We start from the raw sequence: 24005 nt of genomic DNA, 5'->3' as shown, positions 1-24005 counted from the left end.
ATGGCTCCCAAATTTTTTGTGCTTAAACTAGACACACTCATGGTGATTTTGGTGTAGAGTTTGCGAATTTATCTTATCTGGTTTGTGAGTTATGATTTTTTGAAATAGGGTGTGACAATTTGTGTCACACCATTGATGTCCAACTTGATGATTTTTGATACCATGCTTCTTGACTTCCAATTGATCTGATTTTTTGCATGAACCTACTCTTGGATGTCTAGTTTACATGTGAATTTTCTTGGAATTATTTGTGGCATTTCCTAATTGTTTGAGATTTTCTCCCCTGCTTGGTCATATGTTGACTTTTTGTGACACTTGTTCCCATTTCATTTGTGAAATTCTCATACTTTATTAGATGGACATGAAATTTTACATGAGATAACTAGACATCCTCATCTTTGCCATGGTTTTAGTCCCATTCATTTATCATATGCCATCTCTGATTTATGAATTTTTCAAGTTGATGCATGTTTGGTTGACTTCTTTGAGCATGTTCAAAATTGCTTTGACTTTCTGATTTTCATTGACTGCCTTCCACTTGTCCAAATGAGATGAAATTTGACATGCATACCATGCTGTGGGTTGTGATTGATCATGATTTATTTGGTGATTTTTGGAAATGTTTGAGATTGGTTTTGATGCAAGTCTTGCTGTTGACTTCTATGAGCTTCTAAATGCCATGTTTTGACCTAATTTGTTCATGAAATGATGATGATGATTGATATGAATGTGAACCCAATTGGTTGTGTTTCTTAATTGTTTGAACATGATTTTGGATACTTGCCCTTTGCTGTTTTGACTTTTTCATTCCTTTTTGACCCTAGGCTTGTCCTAGTGGTCCTGTTACTCACCTTTGAGCTCATGTTTTCAGGTTGACCAACAAATGACCAATGAGACCATTTCTTTTTGATTGAGTTTGCTTGAATATCATTGTTTAACTTGTTTGTTTTGTAGGTGGTTTGGCTCACATGCCTTGAGCCTTGTGCCTTGCACATCCATTTGCCTCTAATCAACTGTTGATGTCTGTTTCCTTTTGCTTTGTTTTGAAGTTGCATACTAATGTCTGCTTGACTATTTCAGGTGCTTTTAGTTGCTCAGTTCCTTGTGAACTCTTGCTTTGCTTTGCTTTAATAGCAATTTGCATTGAGGTATGCTTCTAATCTTCATGTAGTCTGGAAGACCTGGCCTGTTACTTGGCCAGGCGACTGTCTGAAGTCCTCCTTAAGAGGCAATGTTTGTGGATGTTTAATTTTGTCCTTGTATAGAGTCAAAGACCTCCTAAGTGAAGAGGCAATTGGCAGAACCCAAGGGATATGCAACCTATCCCCTGCTATTCTGTGTGTCATCTGCTTTGCTCACACCACTGTGTTGATGCATTGCAGATACAAACCCAAGATCTTGTACAATTGTACAGTTGAGTCAGTTTTAAATGTGTAGAAGGGTTCCCACTTTCTGAACCCACACATTCTTGTCTTAAGCTCTCCCAGGCCAGGGATAAGAGCTGTGAAGTCTTATCTTCACTCACCTTTCATCTGCTTCACCTTAGTCTCTCAATGGCAAGGTTAAGAGCACATTCACCCAGTTCCAGAGGTTTGTTTGTTGAGGTTGATATGACCCCTCGACTAAAACCTAACCCTTGTTTGAGCCACTTGTGTGTATATAGTGTGTGCTATCTGTGCTTGTATGTTTGTTTGACTTGCTTCCTGTGCAAGTTAGGGTTAGTTTAGACTTGCTTCCTGTGCAAGTTAGGTTTTGCTTGGCTTGCTTCCTGTGCAAGTTAAGTGTAGGTGTGGCTTGCTTCCTGTGCAAGTCATGATTAGGATAGGCTGGCTCCCTGTGCCAGTTAGCTAGAAACCTTAACTTAGGGATGATTTTGCATGACAACATCTAGGCTCGAGTCGTAGTCTCCCTAGTGTTGTGTCTCCCTCTGTTATCTGGTTAGGCTAGTCCTGTATCCCTCTGTAGGGGAACTACGTCGCCCTGATCCTCATACCAGATGAGGTACGTAGGCAGGAGATGAGCAGATCTCTCCGGGCGCCTGTGTCTTTGTTTTGTCTTGTTGTGTGCTTGGAAGCTGATGTAAGTCCATTGAGTGGCATTTGGGTTCCAGTGTGGGTTTGTTGGTTCGGATGCTGATGTAAGTCCAGTGATTGGCAGTCAGGCTCCATGTTTGCCTTCTTGTGTGCGTTTTGGTTCGGATGCTGATGTAAGTCCAGTGATTGGCATTCGGGCTCCACGTTTGCCTGTGTGTGTCTTGTTTGTTTGTGTGCGTGTCAGCCGAGCTACGAATGCTCTGATTCTTCTCTCGTCCGAGAAGGTACGTATGCATAGGATGCGATATCCTAGCGAGCATGTGTCGTTTCCCCAGTCCGAACTACTTCGACTCTGATGTCTATGCCTGATAGACTAAGTAGGCCCAGGATGCGACATCCTGCCGAGTCAGTTTCAGTCAGTTTCTTGCGTTTCTTTCAGCCAGTGTGTGTGAGTATTTGAGCAGTGTTTAGCAACCATTTTTCCTTCCTATTGTGCGTGGATCCCGTAGAATACTACGGATGCGTAGGGGTGCTAATACCTTCCCTTCGCATAACCGACTCCCGAACCCATTCTCTTTGGTCGCGAGACCATGTTCTTTCCAGGTTTACTCTGAGCGTTTCCTTTCCCTCTTTTGGGATAAATAACGCACGGTGGCGGCTCTGTTGTTCTTCTTTTCCCGCCGGTTTTTCGCGTGATGCGACACTAGCGTACGGTTCATTCTGATTCAGCTCAACATATGACTCTCTCAACTCAGATGCGATCTAACGTACGATCCATTCCGACCTTCAACAACTCCAATACGGTCTAGCATACGACCCATTTGGACCTTCAAGGCCTCAAATGCTATCTAGCGTACGGTACATTCTGAAGTGTAGTCTGGCGTATGACTACCCCCTTCATCATCAGGTACAGCCTAACGGACGGCTCAGTCTACAACTCAGATACGATCTAGCATACGATCCATTCTGATCCTTCACCCCCAGTAACGATACAGCCTAACGGACGGCTCGTTCCGCAACTCAGATACGATCTAGCGTACGATCCATTCTGATCCTTTATCCCCAGCAGTGTACGACCCATTCGGATCTTCATTCCTCAGATACTACCTAGCGTACGGTACATCCCGAGGTGTAGTCTAGCGTACGACTACTTTTCGTCAGATACAGCCTAACAGACGGCCCATTCTGCAACTCAGATACGATCTAGCGTATGATCCATTCTGATCTGTTATCCCCAGCGGCGTATGACCCATTCTAACTCCCCAGTGAAGTCGACGGCCTAATGAATGACTCACTATACGGTCTAGCGTATGACCCAGTGACACCCATGACTTCAGATATCTTCTAACGTACGACGTACTCTGAAGCTCTCATCATCAAACTTCCTAGATGGCATCTTTAAACCCATCTCCATCAAGACTAACTAATTGACAAGTGCAAATTTTTGGGGCATCCTAAGTGTTCAATAATCTTCCACCTCCAGACCACGAATGGCGTACATACCATTCTGACTCTCTCGGTTCAAGAATATTGAACAGGGGCAGCTGTCATACCCCAAAATTTGCCCATTAATATTTCAAGACATTTTTCAGGGCACTCCGACTCATTTTTATGACACTGATCTTAAAGGAACAAAGGCCCAGCTCACGAGTGGCCCAATCTAGAAAATGGCCCAAACTGGCCTGCTCGCTAGGCGAGCAAATCCTTCGCCTAGCGAACGTTCGCTGCACGCTCGCCTAGCGAAGCTGGCAGATAACAGAAAATTCTGGGCTTCACTCTGAGCCCATTAGGTCATGAAAAAAGGGCATTATAAATACCACAACTCCAGTCAGAAAAGGAGAGGACAAAAAAAGGACGAAAAAGGACGAAAGGAGAACCCTAGCAAGCAAACCCTAGCGCTCACAGACGGAAAACCCTGGAGGCTAACCCTGAGAATTCCGAGTAACCCTAAAGGAAACCCTGAAGGAAAAGCCGGAGGCAGCAAGGTCACTTCCGCTTAATTCGATCCGATCGGCCAATTCAAGGTTACAATTCGATTACAAACAGGTTGGCATTGCTATTACTACCTTATGTTCTTAATTTGCACATGGTATCATGATTGAATTTATGAAACTATCTTAAGTTTTACATATGAATTTAAGTATGCATGAACATCTGAATGTCTAACCACATAATCTCTGTAATGAATGCTATAAGGTGTGAAGCTTGCTGCCATTATATCGTTATTAAAACCGGAATCCGCAGCCGCTCGCTAGCACATCGTTAAGCGAGCATGCAACGAGTGTTCGCTAAGACTTCGCTAGGCGAAGCAGGAGCGAACGTGACAGCAGCCGACTTTTCTGTTCTGACTTTTGCCCACCTGTCATGTTTTTATCATATCCATGCATTGTTTATATGACCCTACTGCTGTTCTGGTTTCTTTTATGGTGTAATTCTCGATTGCACCCTGATTTGGTATTCTGACATGTTTGCTGAGTTTTGCAAAGGTTCACACATCGCCGGGAAAGCTAGCTAGATAGGTATTCCACTTTATTTGTGGGATGCCCTTTGTGGAGTATCACCCTAAATTACCTAATTAATTTTAATGTATTAATTTTAATGTGGAGATCCACCCTCCATTACTTAGCTGATTTTAATGTATTGATTTTAATGTGGAGATTCATCCTAATTGCCTAAGTGATTGTAAAATACGGCCTTTAAATATGTGATCTTGGACCTCTCTTTGCTGCCCTACGGTATTACGGTATAACGGTCGTGTCCCGCGAATGTAGGGATACATTTAGCAAAGACCCTTCGGTTAAATCATCATAAAATAAATCATGGTCCCTCGGATGTTGCCTTCGAAAATATGATTTTGTCCCTCGATGACCCTTCGTGGTAGCCTACGGTTAAATGATGATCGTCCCCTCGAATGCTAAGGTATCCTTACAACTGTTGCCTTCAATGACCTATCGATGACCCTACAATGACCCTTTTACATCCAAAGGATAAAACTACTTACTTCTCAATAGTAAGGACAGTTTTACCCTCATAAGGATAGGAAATGCCCATAACAACCTTAGGAAGGCATAACTCTCAATTACTGGATCATAACCTAAAACATTTTCCACCCCTCACACTTTGCAAGTCCTAGAAAATCACCACTTGGTATACATTCATACTAGAATCATTACCAAGTTATATTTTTCTAAACTGTTTTTCAAAATCAAACGAGATAAATACTTTGTATACATTCATACGAGAATCATTACAAAGTTAAACTCTCTTTTCGAAACATTTTTAAACAATTCACCAACACTTTTCAGACAAAAATATAAGTGATCCAGCAATTAAGAGCCCATGGATAACCGTGGATACAAAGGGTGCTAATACCTTCCCTTTGTATAATGTACCTCCCGAACCCAAAATCTATTGAGGTCTTTCCTGTTCTTTTCCACCTTTCCTTATTGGATAAAAGAAAAGTCGGTGGCGACTCTTGCTATCCGCGACATTGCGATAAAAAGCAAAATACCCCAAGTCAGTTCACCGTATGACACCTGAAAAATAGCCTGAGATAAATACTGAATCATAACAGAAAAACTAACTAGCCTACACTTTAGCATATGCTGCCAGGAATGAATGTCATAACATTCAGTTTGACGTCTAGAACATAGGCCATATGCTAGGTCTCTTAATTCTAGCTCTGCTGTTAGTTTCCTAAAACAGCAGCCTGAATTAAATACTGAACTATACCAGAAAAACCAACTGGCCTATAATTCAGTATCTGCTGTCAGGGATGAATGTCATAACATTCAGTTTGACATTCAGTAAATCCTGTATTAGCTAATCCTGCAGCATACTACTCAAGCATGTCATGACATCAGTCAAGACATCAGAGTACAGTAAGTGTTTTAACACAAAATGCAGCCAATCAAAAACATCTACAAACTCCCCCTTTGGCAAATTTTTGGCTAAAAGAACTTGGCATCACAACAGAGTTCACAGCAGCGGAAAGCACACATCCAAGCAGGGAATTAAATTAGCTAATACACTCAGCACACATAGAAGTTAAAAACTTCAAACACCAACAACACAAGTAGATAGCAAACAACAACACACTCATCACACATAGAAGTTAAACTTCAAGCTGCAGCATAACCTCTGGTTTATAGGACCTTCAACTTCAAATAAATCTGTTGTCCTGGGGTACAGGTGTTACTCCCCCTTTTTGTCAAAAATGTTGCCAAAGCAACACTTAATATTACAGACCAAAACAAAATAAAATTACACACAATTTTCAGAAACACAGGAAATGTTCTAGTTATCTGACTCAGAGTTAGCATCATCATCTGTGCCATCATCAGGACTGGCATCTGATTCTCCCTCTTCACCTTTTCTTTCATCTCCTTCTGCAGCAGCATCACCAAGCACATCACCTTCAGTCATCTCCAACTTGCTAATCAATTTTTCCAAATTGAGCTTCCTTGCCTCTAACTCCTTGCACGTTTCTTTGAACATTGCAATGATAGCAACTTTACCCGGTTGATTGCTTCCACTTGATGTCTCACTTGTTTCCATGGCAATGTCAGGAACATGCGTACCTAGGAACAACTTATGATTGAAGGATAAAGAGCTATCTCTTCTCTTCACAGAATCATTCTCTGTTAAGATGTTTGGAAATTGATTCAACACAATACCACAGATGAGAGAAGGAAAGACTATAGGCCCCTTCACACTGAAGCTTCCTGCATGCTTCAAAGTTTGATCAAAAATATAGGATCCATAGTCAAAATTGGCTTTGGTTCCAACAGCATATATGAACTTTCCAAGCATTACAGCAATTGTAGATTTATGATTGGTGGGCACCCAGTTAGCAGCTCCAATTTTGTGCAGCATTGCATACTTGACACTCAGTTTGCTGGCCACCAACTTACCTTTGAGAGGCCACTTCCTGACTTGATTAGCAGTGATGACTTGACAGATTTTGTTGTCAGTCACCTCAAGCTCAGGTTGAGCTACATCAGGCCTTCCCAAATGCATGTTGATCACTGAGGGAGAGAAATGTACACACTTTCCTCGCACATACACTTTTCTGAATTCCTTAGACTTTCCATCAGCACATTCTTTAGAGACATTGACAATAAATTCCTTCACTAACATCTCATAGCACTTTGAGAACTGAGTCACCGTCTTCATTAAACCAGCCTCTTGAATAAGGTCCATAATCTCCTTACATTCCAGGACACTCTGAGCCAATTCCCTCTCCAAAGCCAGCCTCTTCTGATAAACATATTTCCACCTGTTTACACTTGAAGCAAAATGGAACGATATGTTGTCAATTGGTACCTCAGGGACACTAGCTGCAAGCTTGCTAGTGGTTGGCTTCTTCTTTGACAAAGTGTCAGGGACATCACATGGAACATCTGAGTTTGATTCAACAACAATAGCCTTGGTCTTCTTTTTCTTGGGCACCCCTTTGCTCCAAGATTTTGTTGGACCATGAACTTTCCTCTTGAGGGAACTCTCGACTGCCACCTTTGGATTGGGAGAGGTTGGCACATCAATCTTCTTTCTGGGGGACCTTTGAGCCACTGTTTTCTTTTCTCTCCTAGTCCTCACCCTTTTGGCTATGCTAGGGACGACTGAGGACAACAACTCATTATCAGAAAATTCCTCCAGGTCTACTGTTTCAGCCTCACAGTTAGGGTTGTTACTGACATCATGAGTGACATGAACTTCCTCACCAACCACATTATCTAAGGGTTTGTCAACATTTGACTCCTTATGAGCACCAGCTTGCTCAACATCATCAACTATATTCTTTCCTAAAGACTCAATATTTTCTTGATAAGCAACACTATCAGGTTTAATAGTGTTTAAGGGAATGGAAACCCCAAGGACCTTATGGTTACCAGATAGTATTCCAGTTACCATAGTGGCAATGGCATTATGAACATACCTGGAACCTTCTCTGGTTTGTTCATCAAGCGCGATTGCTGAGGAGAAGCCTGATACAGTTTCTTTAGGTCTTCTTGCATGTGAGGTATTCGCAGAGTCAGCAACATGATCTTCTCTGTTAGGGTTTCATGGTTCAGAGCTAGAGGAATCAGACATGGTCTTGGAGGAAGATGAGTTGGATTGTTGAGCCATGATGAATATCTTAGAGTCGAAATGAAAAGTTTCTTTGAGAGAATGCTTGCGTGAATGAAAGTTGAAACGATGGAAGAGGTAACACTTGTTGCAAGAGTAATAGCTATTATTTGTTGACCAATCAGAGCATACTCTCAAATGTTTAATAATTTGAATTATTAAACAGTAAATACCTAACATCATTAGTTGCTATAATTCCTCATAAAGGCATATTCCCACTTTGCCCCTTAAGTCTTCAAACTGAGTAGCATCCAATGTCATGACATTCTGAGTGACATTGTACTCAGTCTGCATTTGATTCATCCATACCAATTGGGAACAACTGCAACCAGAGGCTATGTACTCAGCTGCTGTAGTGGATAATGATACCCAACTCTGTTTCTTCCTTTCACCTACACCATTTTGATGAGGAATAATAGGTGAGGACACCTCATGACTTTCAATCTGCATAGGTCCCATTAAGTCCATGTGCAAAAGTTCCAGATTTTTGGATGTTTTAGGATGTCCAAGCTTAGGATGTGACATCTTGGCTAGCTTGCCCACCTGACATTCTCCACTGACTTTTCCTTCATCCATAATCATCTTGGGAATTCCTCTACCTGCTTCCTTGGATATGATCTTCTTCATTCCTCTCAAATGTAGATGTCCAAGTGTTTTATGCCCCAGTTTCACTTCCTTTTCTGCCTTGGCTAAGAAACACATTGAGGAATATTTTGAGACTTCAGGTTCCCATAGATAGCAGTTATCTTTGGATCTGGTTCCTCTCATAACTTCCTTATTTTCTCCATTCATCACAACACATTCTTCCTTAGTGAACTGTACATTGAAGCCTTGATCACATAGCTGGCTTATGCTGATGAGATTAGCAGTTAGTCCTTTTACTAACAACACATTTTTCAGTTCTGGAACTCCAGGACTGTTCAGCTTACCAACACCTTTGATTTTTCCTTTAGCTCTATCACCAAAGGTCACATAACTGGTAGCATGAGGTTGTCTATCTACCAATAAGTTCTCCATCTCAGTCATATGTCTTGAGCAACCACTATTAAAATACCAGTCTTTTCTGGTAGATGCCCTTGGAGATGTGTGAGCTAATCTAGCAGCCCATTGTTGTTTCTTGATGAGGGCATTATGCTTAGATCCCTTCTGCTTAGGTCTGACTTGAGGGGTCTGGTTAGGATAACCATGCAACCTGTAGCAAAAGGGTTTTATGTGACCAAATCTACCACAGTAGTGACATCTCCATCTTTGAAATTTCTTCTTCTGATGGTTACTCCTCCTGTTTCCCTGATGTTGTGACATTGGTTGTGACTTCTGCTTGATTTTCTGAACTTCAGCCTTTGAGCTGTTGAGTTCAGTTGAGGATTTCTTAGCAAAGCCTAAACCAGGCATGGTTCCTGATTTCTGTCCCACCTTTAGAATCTCTTCCAAAGTGTCAGTTCCTTTATTCAGCATTCTGATGGATTTTGTCATTTGATCTAGCTTAGAGGTCAGCAAGATTATCTCACCATTTAGACCATCTATGACTGTTAGATGCTTCTTCTTCTCAGCTTCCAGCTCCTTGATGAGTTTCTTCTGCTTTTCTCCTTGTATACACACTTCTGCACTTTTGACACATAGCTCTTTATATGAAGCAGCAAGTTCATCAAATGTAAGTTCATCTCCACTTGAGTCATCATCAGTGGCACATACACTAGTTAGTGCAGTGACATGTTTAGCAGATTCTACTTCAGATTCACTCTCTGAGTCTCCCTCATACCAGGTGACAGATAGTCCCTTCTTTTGCATCTTGAGGAAGGTAGGACATTCAACTCTAATGTGTCGAAAGCCTTCACATCCATGACACTGGATTTCCTTGCCTTGGTTGAACTTTTCTTCAGATTTTGATCTTCTACTAATGTCAGATGAAGAGTTCTTGACATTTGGTCTATCCTTTTGATCAACCTTCTTTATGAACTTGTTGAACTGTCTTCCTAGCATGGCTATAGTTTCTGATATGCTTTCATCACCTCCCATATTCCATGTATCATCATGTTTCAAATTCTAAATAAGTGGAACATATGTGTCACGTCTCTCGTATCTCATGGTTGCAAATGTTTTCCTTCTATTTGAATCATTGTCAGACCTTCTGATTACAATGCCAAACCCCAATTACTGACCTCCATGCAGACTCATTCAAGCATATATTTACGAGCAACAAACAATTGTTCATTTCTAAAATGTTGACTGAAATTCTAGTAACAGACTATCGATGTCACACTGGATGTTATGACATCCAATTCTGCGCAGACAGGAAATGTATGCAGAAGGTAAATGAAAAATGCAGTAAAAGACACACACAATTGTTTACCCAGTTCGGTGACAAACACACCTACGTCTGGGGGCTACCAAGCCAGGGAGGAAATCCACTATAAGCAGTATTAATTCAGGACTTAAACCAACTGTTTAATCCTATCACTTAAGACCTACCCAATGCAATTTCAATCTAAACTAAGACCAGAGTTCCTACTCACTCCCCCTCAATCACCACAGTGATTACAACCTTTAATTAGTTTAAAGTCAATGGCAAAGTTATACTTCAAACAACTCTTGATTGTGCTTAACAGCATTAATCAAGAAACACAACACTCACGCTTAAAATCTTAGAGTGACACAACAATTACAACTCAATGAACACCCTAGTCCAATGCAATCATCTAGGTGATAATTGCTGGGCTCACAAGTAAAACCTAATACAAGACACAAACAAAGTACAACAGTGAAATATGATGATACAATAAATGCTTCACGCTTCAAACCCTTGAATTGCTGAAAGTAGGACTACCTTCCTTTTATAATGCAGAACTTGGGCCTTGTACTTGAATTTCCTAAAATTAAGGTTAAGCAAGTTAACCTAATTTCCACATATTAGGGTGCTAACAAATAGGCTATATGCTAGGCCTCTTAATTTTAGCACAGTTGTTAGTTTCCTGGATTTTAGCACAGCTGTTAGATTCCTGAAAAATAGCCTGAGATAAATACTGAATCATAATAGAAAAACTAACTAGCCTACACTTTAGCATATGCTGCCAGGAATGAATGTCATAACATTCAGTTTGACGTCCAGAACATATGCCATATGCTAGGTCTCTTAATTCTAGCTCTGCTGTTAGTTTCCTGAAACAGCAGCCTGAATTAAATACTGAACTATACCAGAAAAACCAACTGGCCTATAATTCAGTATCTGTTGTCAGGGATGAATGTCATAACATTCAGTTTGACATTTAGTAAATCCTGTATTAGCTAATCCTGCAGCATACTACTCAAGTATGTCATGACATCAGTCAAGACATCAGAGTATAGTAAGTGTTTTAACATAAAATGCAGCCAATCAAAAACATCTACATTGACCAACATCTATCTCGACAACAAACGATTTAGCATTATCCTTCACTTCATTCAAGAATCTCATACTGGGGCAGGACACCTTAACAACATGGTGAAGCCAATCACTCCAAAAGTTAATCAATCAATGGCATGCTTTCCCAAGATTTAAATATTGAGGCAATTCATATCAAGGTCGTATCAAAGCATGGTTGTATCCAAGTTCCTTTTCAGGAAAATATTTCAGAAGACCTACTTATAAGTGCCAAATTGGGCTATAAATTGCATATAAAAACTTGGCATTTTTCTTTATTTTGTGTTTTCGGTCGTTGAATTCCCTATGTTTGCCACCGAATGTCATATAAATTGTAATTGGCTTTGGTATCCTTGATTGTGTGTTAGTGTGCAGGAAATGTTGCAAGAATCAATAGAAAAAGACACAATTCAAATAACAAGGAACAAAGCCAAGATGGGAAATTCTGGCATGTTCGCTCGGTGCCAACTGGCGAGCAGGAAGCGAGCTCGCCCAGCGAGCTTTGGCGAGGCCAGAAAATTGAATTCTAGGAGCAAAACTCGTGTTGGTTGTCGGACGAGGATTTGGGATTTTGAGTTCGTCGGGCGAGGGTGTGGTCGTCGGGCGAGAATAGACATTTTACCAATGACAATTTATTGTGTCTGAGCCAAGTGGACGACACTTAAAGGTGATTTTATCGGGCGATCCCTTGCTCGCCGGAAGAGATAGGCAATTTCTAACTTTTTATAAATAGATCCAAATCAGAATTTTGGGTCTTCTCTCTTGTTTTTCGGATATGTTTTCATTTTCTCTCTTGGAATAGTCAAGAGAAGCCATTTTTGGAGAGAGTGAGGCTTAGAAAACAAAAAGTTAGGGTGCTTCTTGAAGATCCGAAGTTTGATTCGTATCTATCATTGGGAAATCACGGTGGATGATTGTTCCTTTTCATTTTTCTCTTTGTATCTAGCTACTATGTGTAGCTAAATCCCTTTCTTGTTGGGATTGGATGTAAGTTCACTTTTATAGTATGTATTTTTATTAATCATGGTGTTATGTATAATCTATTCACAAATTTATATCGATGTTATCCGTGTATAATTGTTTATCTATTGATTTGAACCGTTATTGATAAATACTCTTCGAAACTAGATCTAGGATAAACATTTTGTTAGGTTCTAAACTCTAGACATAGATTTAGGTTTAACATTCACCGTGAGTATCGATTCTTAATTTTCCATATTGTTAAATAGGCTGAGAGATCGTCGATTAAACAATAAGGTAGAAATCTTATTAGAAGTTTAGACATGAACTCTTTTGTGAGTGATACATGATGATATTGATGAATGTTTATGATTGTGTACAACTGATTGGTAAAGTATGTATTTGAGGTAGATAAAATTTGATCCTGACAAGTTCTCACCTCTCTGAAGCTTTATTTTCCAGTCATCCGTTTTAGATAGCGTAACTTTAAAATAAAACCTGCAGACCAAGCTTAAAATCTTTGTGATTATTGAACGACATTGATATCACACTAATCCATGTGGAGATGATAAATAAATACTGCAATCAACACCTATAAACAAGGGAAAACCCCTATAAGGATCAATCAATCTGGGGTTGACCGCTGCAAGGTTGATCAAAATAAATCGCTTAAAAAATGGTTCATCAGGGCCAGATCACTCCAAGAGTCAATTAGTCGAGGATGAATCTCTCCAACGCTCATACAATGACAGACTGTCTCAAGTGAATGGTATGGCCATGCTGCTTAAAAACTCATGTTGAGGTGAACCTCTTCAAAGACCCAACAAATTGGGGAAACTATAGGATACTGCAGTGACAAGCCCTATCAATACTTTCAAGATGAACATACAAGCTTTGTCATACATTAGCAATCGTCAAGTTTGAAACGAGTATCGGGAAATCATGTTAAGATAATACCCTACCACCTCTTGGCAAATAGCTTGGTTACACGAACAACCTCTCTAAGTCATAACCACCCATGACCCACACTAGGGGAACTCGGTGAAACATTTAACGCAACGCATAAATCATCATCATGCATCAATCATGTTGCTTCAGTCTAGCATCTAATCATGCATATCATATCATCCACCTGGCATATTCCCACGACATGAATCCTACCTCCTCATAAAGCCCAATCTTACTTGACACCTCACAAAAGCTCAATCCTACTCGGCACCTCACAAAATCCCAATCCTACTTGGCACCTCACAAAATTCCGATCCTACTTGGTACCTTGCAAAAGCCCAACCTTACTTGGCACCTCACGAAAGCCCAAATTTACTTGACACATCTAAAAAAACCAAAACCCAACCTCATTCAACACCCTACAAAAAGCCCAACCTCACTTGGCATTTACCCAAAATTCTCGGTCTTGTTTGGTACCCAACATTCATAATCAAAGAGCCCGGCCTCACCCAATGTCTCCAAAATCCCAAAGCCCATCCTCATTAACAATTCCAAAATCTAGCCTTCATAAGCTACTTCCCAAAGGTCCCGCTTAAAGAAAATATGATGAAGATAAGTGAGATGATGATATGGATGCGACTTATGAAGAAGTCAATGGCGATAAGGCATTGATAGTCCTTGATAGGGTTGATGATAGTTAGAGTTTTTCACCTTTTTAACAAAATATGTTGCATATAAGAAAAAATGTTTTGTTTGATATTCATGCTACAGAGGAAAGTATAAAGGACATGATAACGACAAGTAAGGAGAATTTATTGGAGATGGTTTAGGATACGTAGCTCAAGGTGGTGGAGGTTTGATAGAAGTCATAGGAAGGAAATAGTGGTACCAATTTGACTATTCAAGGTCGAGAGAGGCTTATCACAAGTAGATCAATTATCTCCTTTCTTGTTTGTAATAGCCATGGAAGGCCTCACAGGGTTAACAGACATAGTAGTGGAATTAGGGGAATTTAGAGGATTCTGAATTAATGAAGAGGAATTTATTGATATTCTACAGTTCACAGATGTCACTATTATCTTAGGAGATGGTAATAGAGCGTTAAGGCTTTTTTGAGAGGATTCAAAATGATCTCATGGTTGAGAGTTAACTTTTATAAAAGTAACATTTTTGGTATTAATTTTTGTAAATGGAGTATGAACGCAACATCTTCCTTTCTAGCTTGCAGTATTGATCATCTGCCTTTTAAATTTCTTGGTGTGATGGTCGGGGATAGTACTAAAAGAGAGTACATGTGGAAGGAGTTGGTAAGAAATATTAGGAAAATGACATCTATGTGGAAAGAGAGACATCTTTCTTTGGGTGGGAGAGTAGTCTTGATTAACTTTACTCTGAATTCCATTCCCATATACACATTGTCTTTTTACAAAGCTCCTATTAAGGTGTTAAAAGACATTCAAATCATTCAAAGAAAATTGATGTGGCGAGGGGATGAGAACAAGAGGACCATTCATTGGGTGAGTTGGAACATAGTGTGTAAATCTAAAGATTATATGGGTCTTGGTATTATGAACATCGAGGGTTTGGACAAGGCTCTTTTTATTAAGTGGAAGTGAGGGATTTTGAAGGAGAAGAATGCTTTATGGAGTTGGTTGTTACGTTATAGGTATAAGAATTCGGAAGCGAAAATGTTTATTAGCGACAAAAGAGTGATTTATAAAGGAGATTCTATATGGTGGAGGGATCTTATAATGGTGGATATTAATTCTAAAGAAAAGCATTATTGTTTTTCTTATTTTATCAAGTACAGGTTAAATGAAGGAAGAAGGATTTCCTTTTGGCACATAAACTGACTAGGCAATCAATCTTTGATAGATGTTTTTCCTAAAATTTATGTTGCAACAACGGATCCTTTTACTAGTGTTACAGATGCAAGAGGGTTGAATGGTGGATCGTGGTGCTGGAATTTTCAGGATATTGTGATAAACCATAATGTTATTGACAAGTTACAATTGGAGGAAGTTAATTATATGTTATCAAATGCCGAATTAGTGCAGGATGTGGAGGACGAGTTCGATTGGACGTTTGAAGCCAATGAGGTATTTTATGTTAAATCTTGTTGCAAAATTTTAATTTCAAGGTCAATTGATGGGTTGGTGACTAAGAAGTGTGACATGCTCTCTCTTTTATTTGGAAGGTGTAGACTTTTTCTAACATTCTGATGTTCGGATGGAGATTGACCCTTAATAGGCTTCCAACAAGAGATCAATTAGTGAGAAGAGGTATTGTGGTAGATGATAGAGATAACAATTGTGCTTTCTGTTTTAAGGAAGAGGAATCAAATATTCATTTATATGACATGTGTGAAGTTACTGGAAGAATTTGGGCAAAGGTGGGTAATCGCTTAGGAAACAACTTGACTTTATCTATTGAGGAGTTGTCTTCTTTTATTCTAAATTGTCATAAGGTGACGGAAAAGGATGAAGAAACATTATTCGTGTGGTTTGGTTGAATTCTTTATGGAATATTTGGATGATGCATAATGCTCTTATGTTTAAAGACATCGTTTTCAATTTCGACAAATGTATGACGACTATCAAATTTCTGTTGTGGAAATAGTTAGGTGTAAGTTGTAATCCATCTGCTTTTAGTAGTTTTTGTGATTGGAATACTTTTCCCTTGTTTTATTTTAAGAAGGCACGATAATGTGTGTTATCTGTATTAGGTTTGAGTACCCCTTATACTCAATCTTTTCTTGAATGAATCAATGCCTATTAAAAAAATATGGACAATTTATTTCTTTATACTACTTTTTTATAATTTTTATTTATCGTAGCACTTTCTCTTTTCTTTTATAAAAATGATTAATTGTCATTTGAAATATTCTAATTTCCTTTTTATGTATACTTATATTTGTTTTTCGTTTTTTTTTTGTGTGATAAAAAAATTTAATGATTTTTTGTTTTTGTTTTTTTCTCTATAATAGGAAAACTATATTAGATTTTATATATTATAGATATTACTATAAATTAGTAAAAGTATCTGAAAAATAATTTAAGATTTAAGGTCTCATAGGTATGATCTCAAGGAGAATCTTAATGACATTTGCAATCTTTCTAACAATTTATATTCATAATTAAGTATTTTGCGGATGATATTTTTGCAACATTTAATAATTATGAATAATTAATAATCATATGAAATACAATAACAAATTAACCATATAAATTTGGTGATTAATAATTTAGACAATTTTGTCTTTTTAGATCGCTTTTCCTTTTAATTGTGTTTTTTCTAATTTCAAATAAAAGGTTCTTGATGAGTTACATTAATAAGTTCATTATTGGTACCATTATTTATTTTCTAAGTTCCTTATAAATTTTGTGTGTAAATGGTAAGATTTATGATCAAATGTTAGGACCATATACGATAGGAATGAACTAAGTATTAAAGTATCCGAGTAATAATGCATGCAAATGTAAGTAAATATGTGAGGGTTATGTGAAGTGTTAGCGGAATATAAATTTAAAAGCATGTATACTCGATATACATGGGTCCTCGAGAAGGAATTTATGAAACATGTTGAAACTATGTATACTATTCTTATATTGTTATATATTATTCTACATGTTTTGTTTTGATGAAACCTCCTCTTTAAGAATGTTTTCAAATCTTCGTAAAGATGATTTAAGTTGCAAATATGTTGTGTTAGGGGCGCCATAAACTTGGTTGCTCTTGTTACAATGATAACTTCTACAAATGAAACATAAAACAAAATTCTAGGAATTTCAATTGCATAAACTCATATCTATTTATCAAAATACTCAGTAAAATAATTTATTATTGAACTAAGATTAAACCATTTAATTTTCAACCACGTAAACAAGGATCTTAATAGTGTGAGAGCTCAAACTTTGGAGTATTTTGTTGGAAATTATGGATAATTAATTTCTATGGAAGTGTTCCAATATGATAAGAAATGTTAAGCTGAGTTAATGATAATAAATATATTATTAATAGTTTCAAGTGATTCTCATTTTAAAAATATTTATAAAGACTTAAAAATAGTAAACTAATAAATAAGCGGAAGAGGATAAAATGTCACAGGGACAAATGTGGTGGTCTCAAACATTTTACCACATCTCTCATCTAAACAACCCCTCACCCGTACAACACCGGGTCCAAGGACGTGGGCGTTAGTAGCGGCTTGTAGTGGACACTATCATTCATACAAATGACGACATAATTGCTACAGAGACAAAATGCAACGATGGTGGTATGATACATGTGCTACCATACATGTTTCTTATGACAAATCAGCATTTAAAAACTATTTTGAAGTAAATGATGGACAATCTAGAGTCGTTGAAAAAGGATCTATCGGACTGAATTTCACTTCCTAAAAGAAAGTCACTCTTGTCAATGTACTCCATGTCCCCGACATGAATAGGAACCTAGTTAGTGGGGACTAGTTGGAAAAACTGGTATTAAGTCTGTATATGAATCGGGCAAACTAATTTAGACCCGTAATAGTATATTTGTAGGAAAATGATATTTCGTCAAGGAATTGATCAAACTTTGTACTACGGATAATATTATTAATGAACTTTCTAATTTTGCTTATATACTTGAATCTACTTCTTTATGGCATTCTAGATTAACATATATTGATATTAGTACTATGAATAGACTAAATAAATTTAGTTTGATCTCATGCAATATTCATGATTTCGAAAAATGTGAAATATGTGTCAAATCAAAAAACCTTTCAAAAGTGTTGAAAGAAAATCAAATTTGCTTGATCTGGTGCACTATGATTTGTGTAAATTTAATGACATGCTAACCCATGGGAGGAACCAGTATTTCATAACCTTTATTGATGATTGCTCTAGGTTAACACATGTATATCTTCTAAAGCATAAAGATGATGCTCTTAATGCCTTTAAAATCTATAAAGCGGAAGTAGAAAATCAATTAAGTAGAAGTATCAATGTCTTTAAAAGTGATAGTGGCAATGTATATTTTTCTACGAATTTGATGTATATTATGAAAAATATGACATTATACATGAATGTTCAGCGTCTCGTACACCACAACAAAATGATCTAGTCGAGAGAAAGAATCGAACATATCAAAAAATTATAAATGCTATATTAATGCATTCTGAATAAACATTTAATTTGTGGGGTGGAGCATTACAATCTGCATGTCATATAATGAATAAGATTTCTTTAAAGTTAATCGGTATCTCTCCATATGAGTTATGGAAAGGTAGATCAACAAATACCCATGTGTCATATTTATTGTTTTGAAGTGATGCTCAGAGGGGAAGCTATTCATTGTTTTGAATATATATATATATATATATATATATATATATATATATATATATATATATATATATATATATATATATATATATATATATATATATATATATATATATATATATATATATATATATATATATATATTACAATATTACATATTTTATTTTGAGATGTCATTTTGTCTTATGGATAACTGGCGCCAAGAGTTGACTATTTTAATATTTATATATTCTCAACAAAGATACATATAATTCACTTTTTAAAAAAAATCTCAAATTATAATTTATTTTACGATTCTAATGCAACACTATTGATTTTTTTCAACCTATTCTCTACTCCCTCCGTTCTTTTTTAAGTCTCCATTTCTTGTAAAAGAATTATATTTTTTTAATTGTCACTTGCAAAATTTAAGGTAGTATTAATTACAATTTTGTCAAAATTACCCCTAAATAATTATTATATAGAGAAAAAAAGTAAAATAAATAATTAAGGGTATTATAGATAAAATAAGAATTATTGTTTGAAAAGTAACAATAATGATTACATTTCTTGATATGTATAAAAAATAAAAAATGACACTTAAAAAAGAACGGAGAGAGTATCATTTATTATTATTTCTTCTTTTAATTTATTAAATTTTTCTTTCACCTATGATAAATGAAATATAATATTATAAAATCATATATAATTTGTCTTTCTCATACAACAATAATTATTCTTAATTTATGTAAAAAAAAAAATCATTTTAACTAGTATGATTTAAGTGTACTCCATTTATTTTACCCGCACCCCCAGTAGTTTAATTAGTGACAGTGACTAACTAGTGATTAGTCCAACAGGATTGTGACAGCAACTAGGTTTTTTTTGTTAACCCAACAAAAAACCTTAAACTGCGTACTATATATATGTTTTTCACTCTTTTCTAACAAACGGCACTCCAAACTCACTCAAAATATCCAAAGCTTGAACATCGCATTTTGTTTTCTCCCCAAAATTCTCGTCTTCATTTTCATTCCTCCGATATTCTTGTCTTTATTTTTCAACCCACAGTACAGTTTTCTTTCTCTTTTCATTTTACTGTTTTGCATTCATTATTTTGATCAATATTGTAACCATTTGCATGTCACTATTTCACTATTGATACTCACCTCCAAATTTTATCTGTATGTTGATTTCATTGATCAACGTTAATAAAATCAAAAGGACTCAAAATTTCACTCAACTTGTTTGTTTTTTTTGGTTTTATTAGCAGCCATGAATCATCCAGAAAACATTCCAACGTTGAAGATGTCACCACCGCAATTCTCATCATCAAGCAGCACCGATATCATTGACGTGACGCCGCCTCAATTCCCGATCAGCAACAATCCACGTTCAGCATCCGATGCTTCCCATTCCTTCCGAAGGTCAAGAGTTCCGGACAACAAGCAATCCAATGCACCAAACAGACGAACCGGCAACATTTTCTTCAAGACCCGTATTTGTACCAAGTTCGGGCTTGGTACCTGCAGAAACGGTGAGAATTGCACCTATGCTCATGGGGCTGATGAGATAAGGCAGCCCCCACCGAACTGGCAGGAGCTTGTGGGTCCTCGTACCGAAGAACGTGACGAAAAAATCATTCAGAAGATGAAGCTGTGCAAGAAGTATTGCAATGGTGAGATATGTCCTTATGGTGATAACTGTAACTTTCTTCACGAGAATCCTTCCAAGTTTAGGGACGACTCATGGAAAACAAGAGAGTCGTCAGCAATCAGCATTGAGACTTGTAATAATTTGGAAGGAAGTAGGGCTGGAAGTAAGCAGGAAAGGGGAACTTATTGGAAGACTAAGATCTGTCTCAGGTGGAAAAATACCGGGAGCTGTCCCTTTGGTGATGGCTGTCACTTTGCTCATGGTGATGCAGGTAATAGGACTGCTTTTCGTTTCTAATATGATTGTGTGTTGGTTTCCTTGTTGTGTAAGATGTTTTCATGTTTAGTTTGCTAGCTGGTATTTTGATTATACAACAGATGCGCTTCAGTTTAAAAGTAATAGACACTTATCTGTATGATTAGTGATTACTTCTTTTGTCGTGTCGTCACATTTTCGTCATTGCAGCGCCATGGCGCGAAAGATTTTGTGCCTGCCGCCATAGGGCGCGAAACCATGTTTATACTGCTAATGTTTATATAACTGATCCCCGCAATCTGCTAGTGATAGCACTGCTTTATCTAAGGTTCATATATCAGTGTTGTTAAATGGCGTGGCCAGTATTTTCAATAGTGGATTGATAGAATTTTGCTATGAAACGGTTCTATAGTGCTGTTATAGAGGCTATTTGACAACATTTTGTAATAAATAGCTTAGCGCATTGCAGAGCAATAGCGGTTTGTCCAACTTCCGCTATGCAGCTTAGCAATAAAGGGCGTGGCAGATTTTTTGACAACTGCCATCGACAGTTTGTAAAGGGATGTCCACCACGGCGTTGCCATAAGCTGCAATGGCGTGTTTATATTTCACCATCCAACATGAACACACTGTTACTCCTTTTACCTTATGGCATCATTCTAGATGATCGTGACGTACTCATACCAAATGAGCATCACTTAATCGAACCAGATAATCATCACCTACTTGTGGTTAAACAAGTAGGTAACAAGATTACTTTTCAAATAACTTTTTGGATATTCCACTTTGGTACACACAGATACTTGTGCTAAGTAACCGTGGTCCAATAAACAAAAGCACATTTATTGTTTCGTATAAATGATCCTTTCTTTTTTCATAGGTTGATATTTTCCCTTTTTTTAGGTAGATATTTTATTCTTATCCTACTAATCTCGCTTTCTTAGATTTATTTTATGATTCAATTTTGATAAGTTAAAATTTGATGTAGTAAATTAGGAAAGGCTTCTCTTTGTAATTTGACGGAGACATCAAAAACCTTAAAGTCTTAGCCACAATTGTGGCCATTGCCGTTTTTTTTATATCTTGTTTGTTTTTGTATCATACTTAAGCATTATGTGAATAAAAATTTAAAGATGATTATAACAATTGAAACTGTTTTGTTTCTGGGTATCTTCTTCTGACTCATGAAGTATTGGTTGTTTTGCTTTTCAGAGTTACATGTTCCTGGTGGAGGCATTGAAGCAGAAGCTGCAGTTGCCATAGCAAATTCAACAAAAGCTGTCATTCCAACTTTACCAACAACAGGTTTTTCAACCAATAACGCACCTACATTACCAGCAAGTGTATCTGCGATGACGGATACACCTACATTACCAGCAAGTGTATCTGCGATGACGGAAGAGGAGAAGAAGGCAAAGAAGGAATTACTTTGGAAGAAATTAAACAAGATCAACCGTATTTATGGCGATTGGATTGATGATTTATATCCCGACTTGCCAAGTACGGAAGAGCCCTGAGTTGAATCTTTTGCTGTTGGAGACAGCCGACATTTGGATAAGGATTCTTCTCCGCTGGCAAACAATTTTGGAAACATGGTCATTGACGATGGTGATCAATTCATAGAGTTACCTTCTATTATTTCTTTTTACCGGTAATTAGTACATTTTTATGGTCACAGATGCGTGCATTTGTCAGTTTGAGAGTGTTTCGATGAATTCAACAATTTTTTGTGGGAGTCAAAGTTGAGTGAATATTGGTCAAATTTCTAAACCAAAATTCATATTTTAAATAAGCTATTTCAGATATATATACACTATATATTTAGATAGATATATGAAAATGTGATTAGCATATATGTGGTGTTTATATATATCATATATATTACATTGGTTTGTTTTGGATTAACATATTTTAATTAGCAGATGAGATATGTACTCAACATGGGTGCAATGCAATGAAAACGGCTGGTATGAGAATTTTTTCCTCCTATATATAAAACAGGTACTCGCTACCATGTGACACAAGTTGGTTAAGTGAACAAGTATGTTTTATTAATGACAATTCTACCACCAATTCAGAGAGCAACTCTGGCTGAATATGGTGATTGGAGTTCAGTTAATGTTAGCTAAACAAATTTTGCCGATAAGTCATTAGTAACAGGTATCCTTCAAGGTATGAAACTTTGGTATGCGGATTCTTATTTGGTAAAAAGTATAATATAGTGCAGTGTTTACTCAATTAGTTGAGACAACGTGTGGATGCTTATTGGAGCCATATTTGAAATTTGAAGATTCCATGACATGTTAATATGTTTTTACTTTGTGGATCATCTTTGGAGAATATTTCATCTATTTTTCTGGCTTTGTCTCCTATCGAGGGGCGGGCGTAAGTGGTTGAAAACCCAATTATTTTGTTTAGAAATGATTTTTATTTAGAATTTTTTTGTAATAAAAATACAATCTTTTTTCTGAAAATTTAAAACAGTGTTTTATTAAAAAAGATGAAAGTAACGTGTTTTACAATTATTTTTTTTGTATGAAAATGAAGATAAAACCATTTTTTTAAATGATAAATAAATTTAAAATAAAAGTTTGGATCTTTAGTCCAACTTTGATTTTAGGGAGGTTTTAACCAAACTCTCAGTTATACCTACATCCCCTAGTTTCAAAATTCTAAAACTGTCTCTGACAAAAAAATTAAAATAAATTTTCGTATAAAATTTTTGATAGGTAAATAAGAATTTTTGATACAAATTAAATTTTCGATAGTGTATTTTAAATTTTCGATATACTGGAATTTATTAAATTTCCGTGAATTTGCAAATATTACCGAAAAAATTTAAAAATTTCATTTTATATCGGAAATTTCAACCAAAGGGAGATTTCTAAAATTGTTATTTGTTTGAAATTTTAAACGCTCGTGATTTTGCCGACAATTTTTTGACGGCTGTGATTGCACCGATATTTTTGTGTGGTATAGAATAAATGCAAAGTTGTATAAATAGGCGAGTCACCTGTTGTTTGATAAAAACATCTTAAAATATCTCTTCCTTAATTTTTGATTAAGACAGAAGTGTATTTCAACAGAGTTTCACCTCTCGTAGAGTTCCGACTTCTTGATGGCACCACATCTATCGTCGCCTTGACATCCAAGTTGAATGAATTGTTGCCTGATACCGGTAACAGAAAGGTGAGAAAGATTGATTTTCTTGAAGATTGGATTGAAATTAATGGAAGGGTGAAATACAACCTTATTGAGTTGAAGATCAATAAAGATGTGAAGGATATGTGGAGATCATTTCATTGTAGGGCAACAAAG

The 24005-nt window shown here is 36.9% G+C and overlaps 2 protein-coding genes across 2 annotated transcripts; one reads left to right on the top strand and one right to left on the bottom strand.

Moving 5' to 3' along the window:
- Nucleotides 1–6329: 6329 nt before the first annotated feature.
- LOC127136137 (uncharacterized) lies at nucleotides 6330–7946 on the bottom strand. The gene is made up of 3 exons (XM_051062733.1): nucleotides 7408–7946; nucleotides 7099–7311; nucleotides 6330–6963 (listed from the first exon to the last, which is right to left on the bottom strand). The coding sequence occupies exons 1-3, from the start codon at nucleotides 7944–7946 to the stop codon at nucleotides 6330–6332; spliced, it is 1386 nt and encodes a 461-aa protein (XP_050918690.1).
- An 11789-nt stretch (nucleotides 7947–19735) lies between these two features.
- On the top strand, nucleotides 19736–22417 carry LOC127135234 (zinc finger CCCH domain-containing protein 39). Its single transcript, XM_051062007.1, has 3 exons — nucleotides 19736–19846; nucleotides 20047–20703; nucleotides 21900–22417. The coding sequence occupies exons 2-3, from the start codon at nucleotides 20052–20054 to the stop codon at nucleotides 22202–22204; spliced, it is 957 nt and encodes a 318-aa protein (XP_050917964.1). The 5' UTR covers nucleotides 19736–19846; nucleotides 20047–20051; the 3' UTR covers nucleotides 22205–22417.
- The last annotated feature ends 1588 nt before the right edge of the window (nucleotides 22418–24005 follow it).

The sequence above is a fragment of the Lathyrus oleraceus genome, chromosome 4, assembly GCF_024323335.1.
Source record: "Lathyrus oleraceus cultivar Zhongwan6 chromosome 4, CAAS_Psat_ZW6_1.0, whole genome shotgun sequence".
Lineage (NCBI taxonomy): Eukaryota > Viridiplantae > Streptophyta > Magnoliopsida > Fabales > Fabaceae > Lathyrus > Lathyrus oleraceus.
The sequence above is the reverse complement of the archived record's forward strand: the minus strand, read 5'-3'. Positions and strand labels throughout refer to the sequence as shown.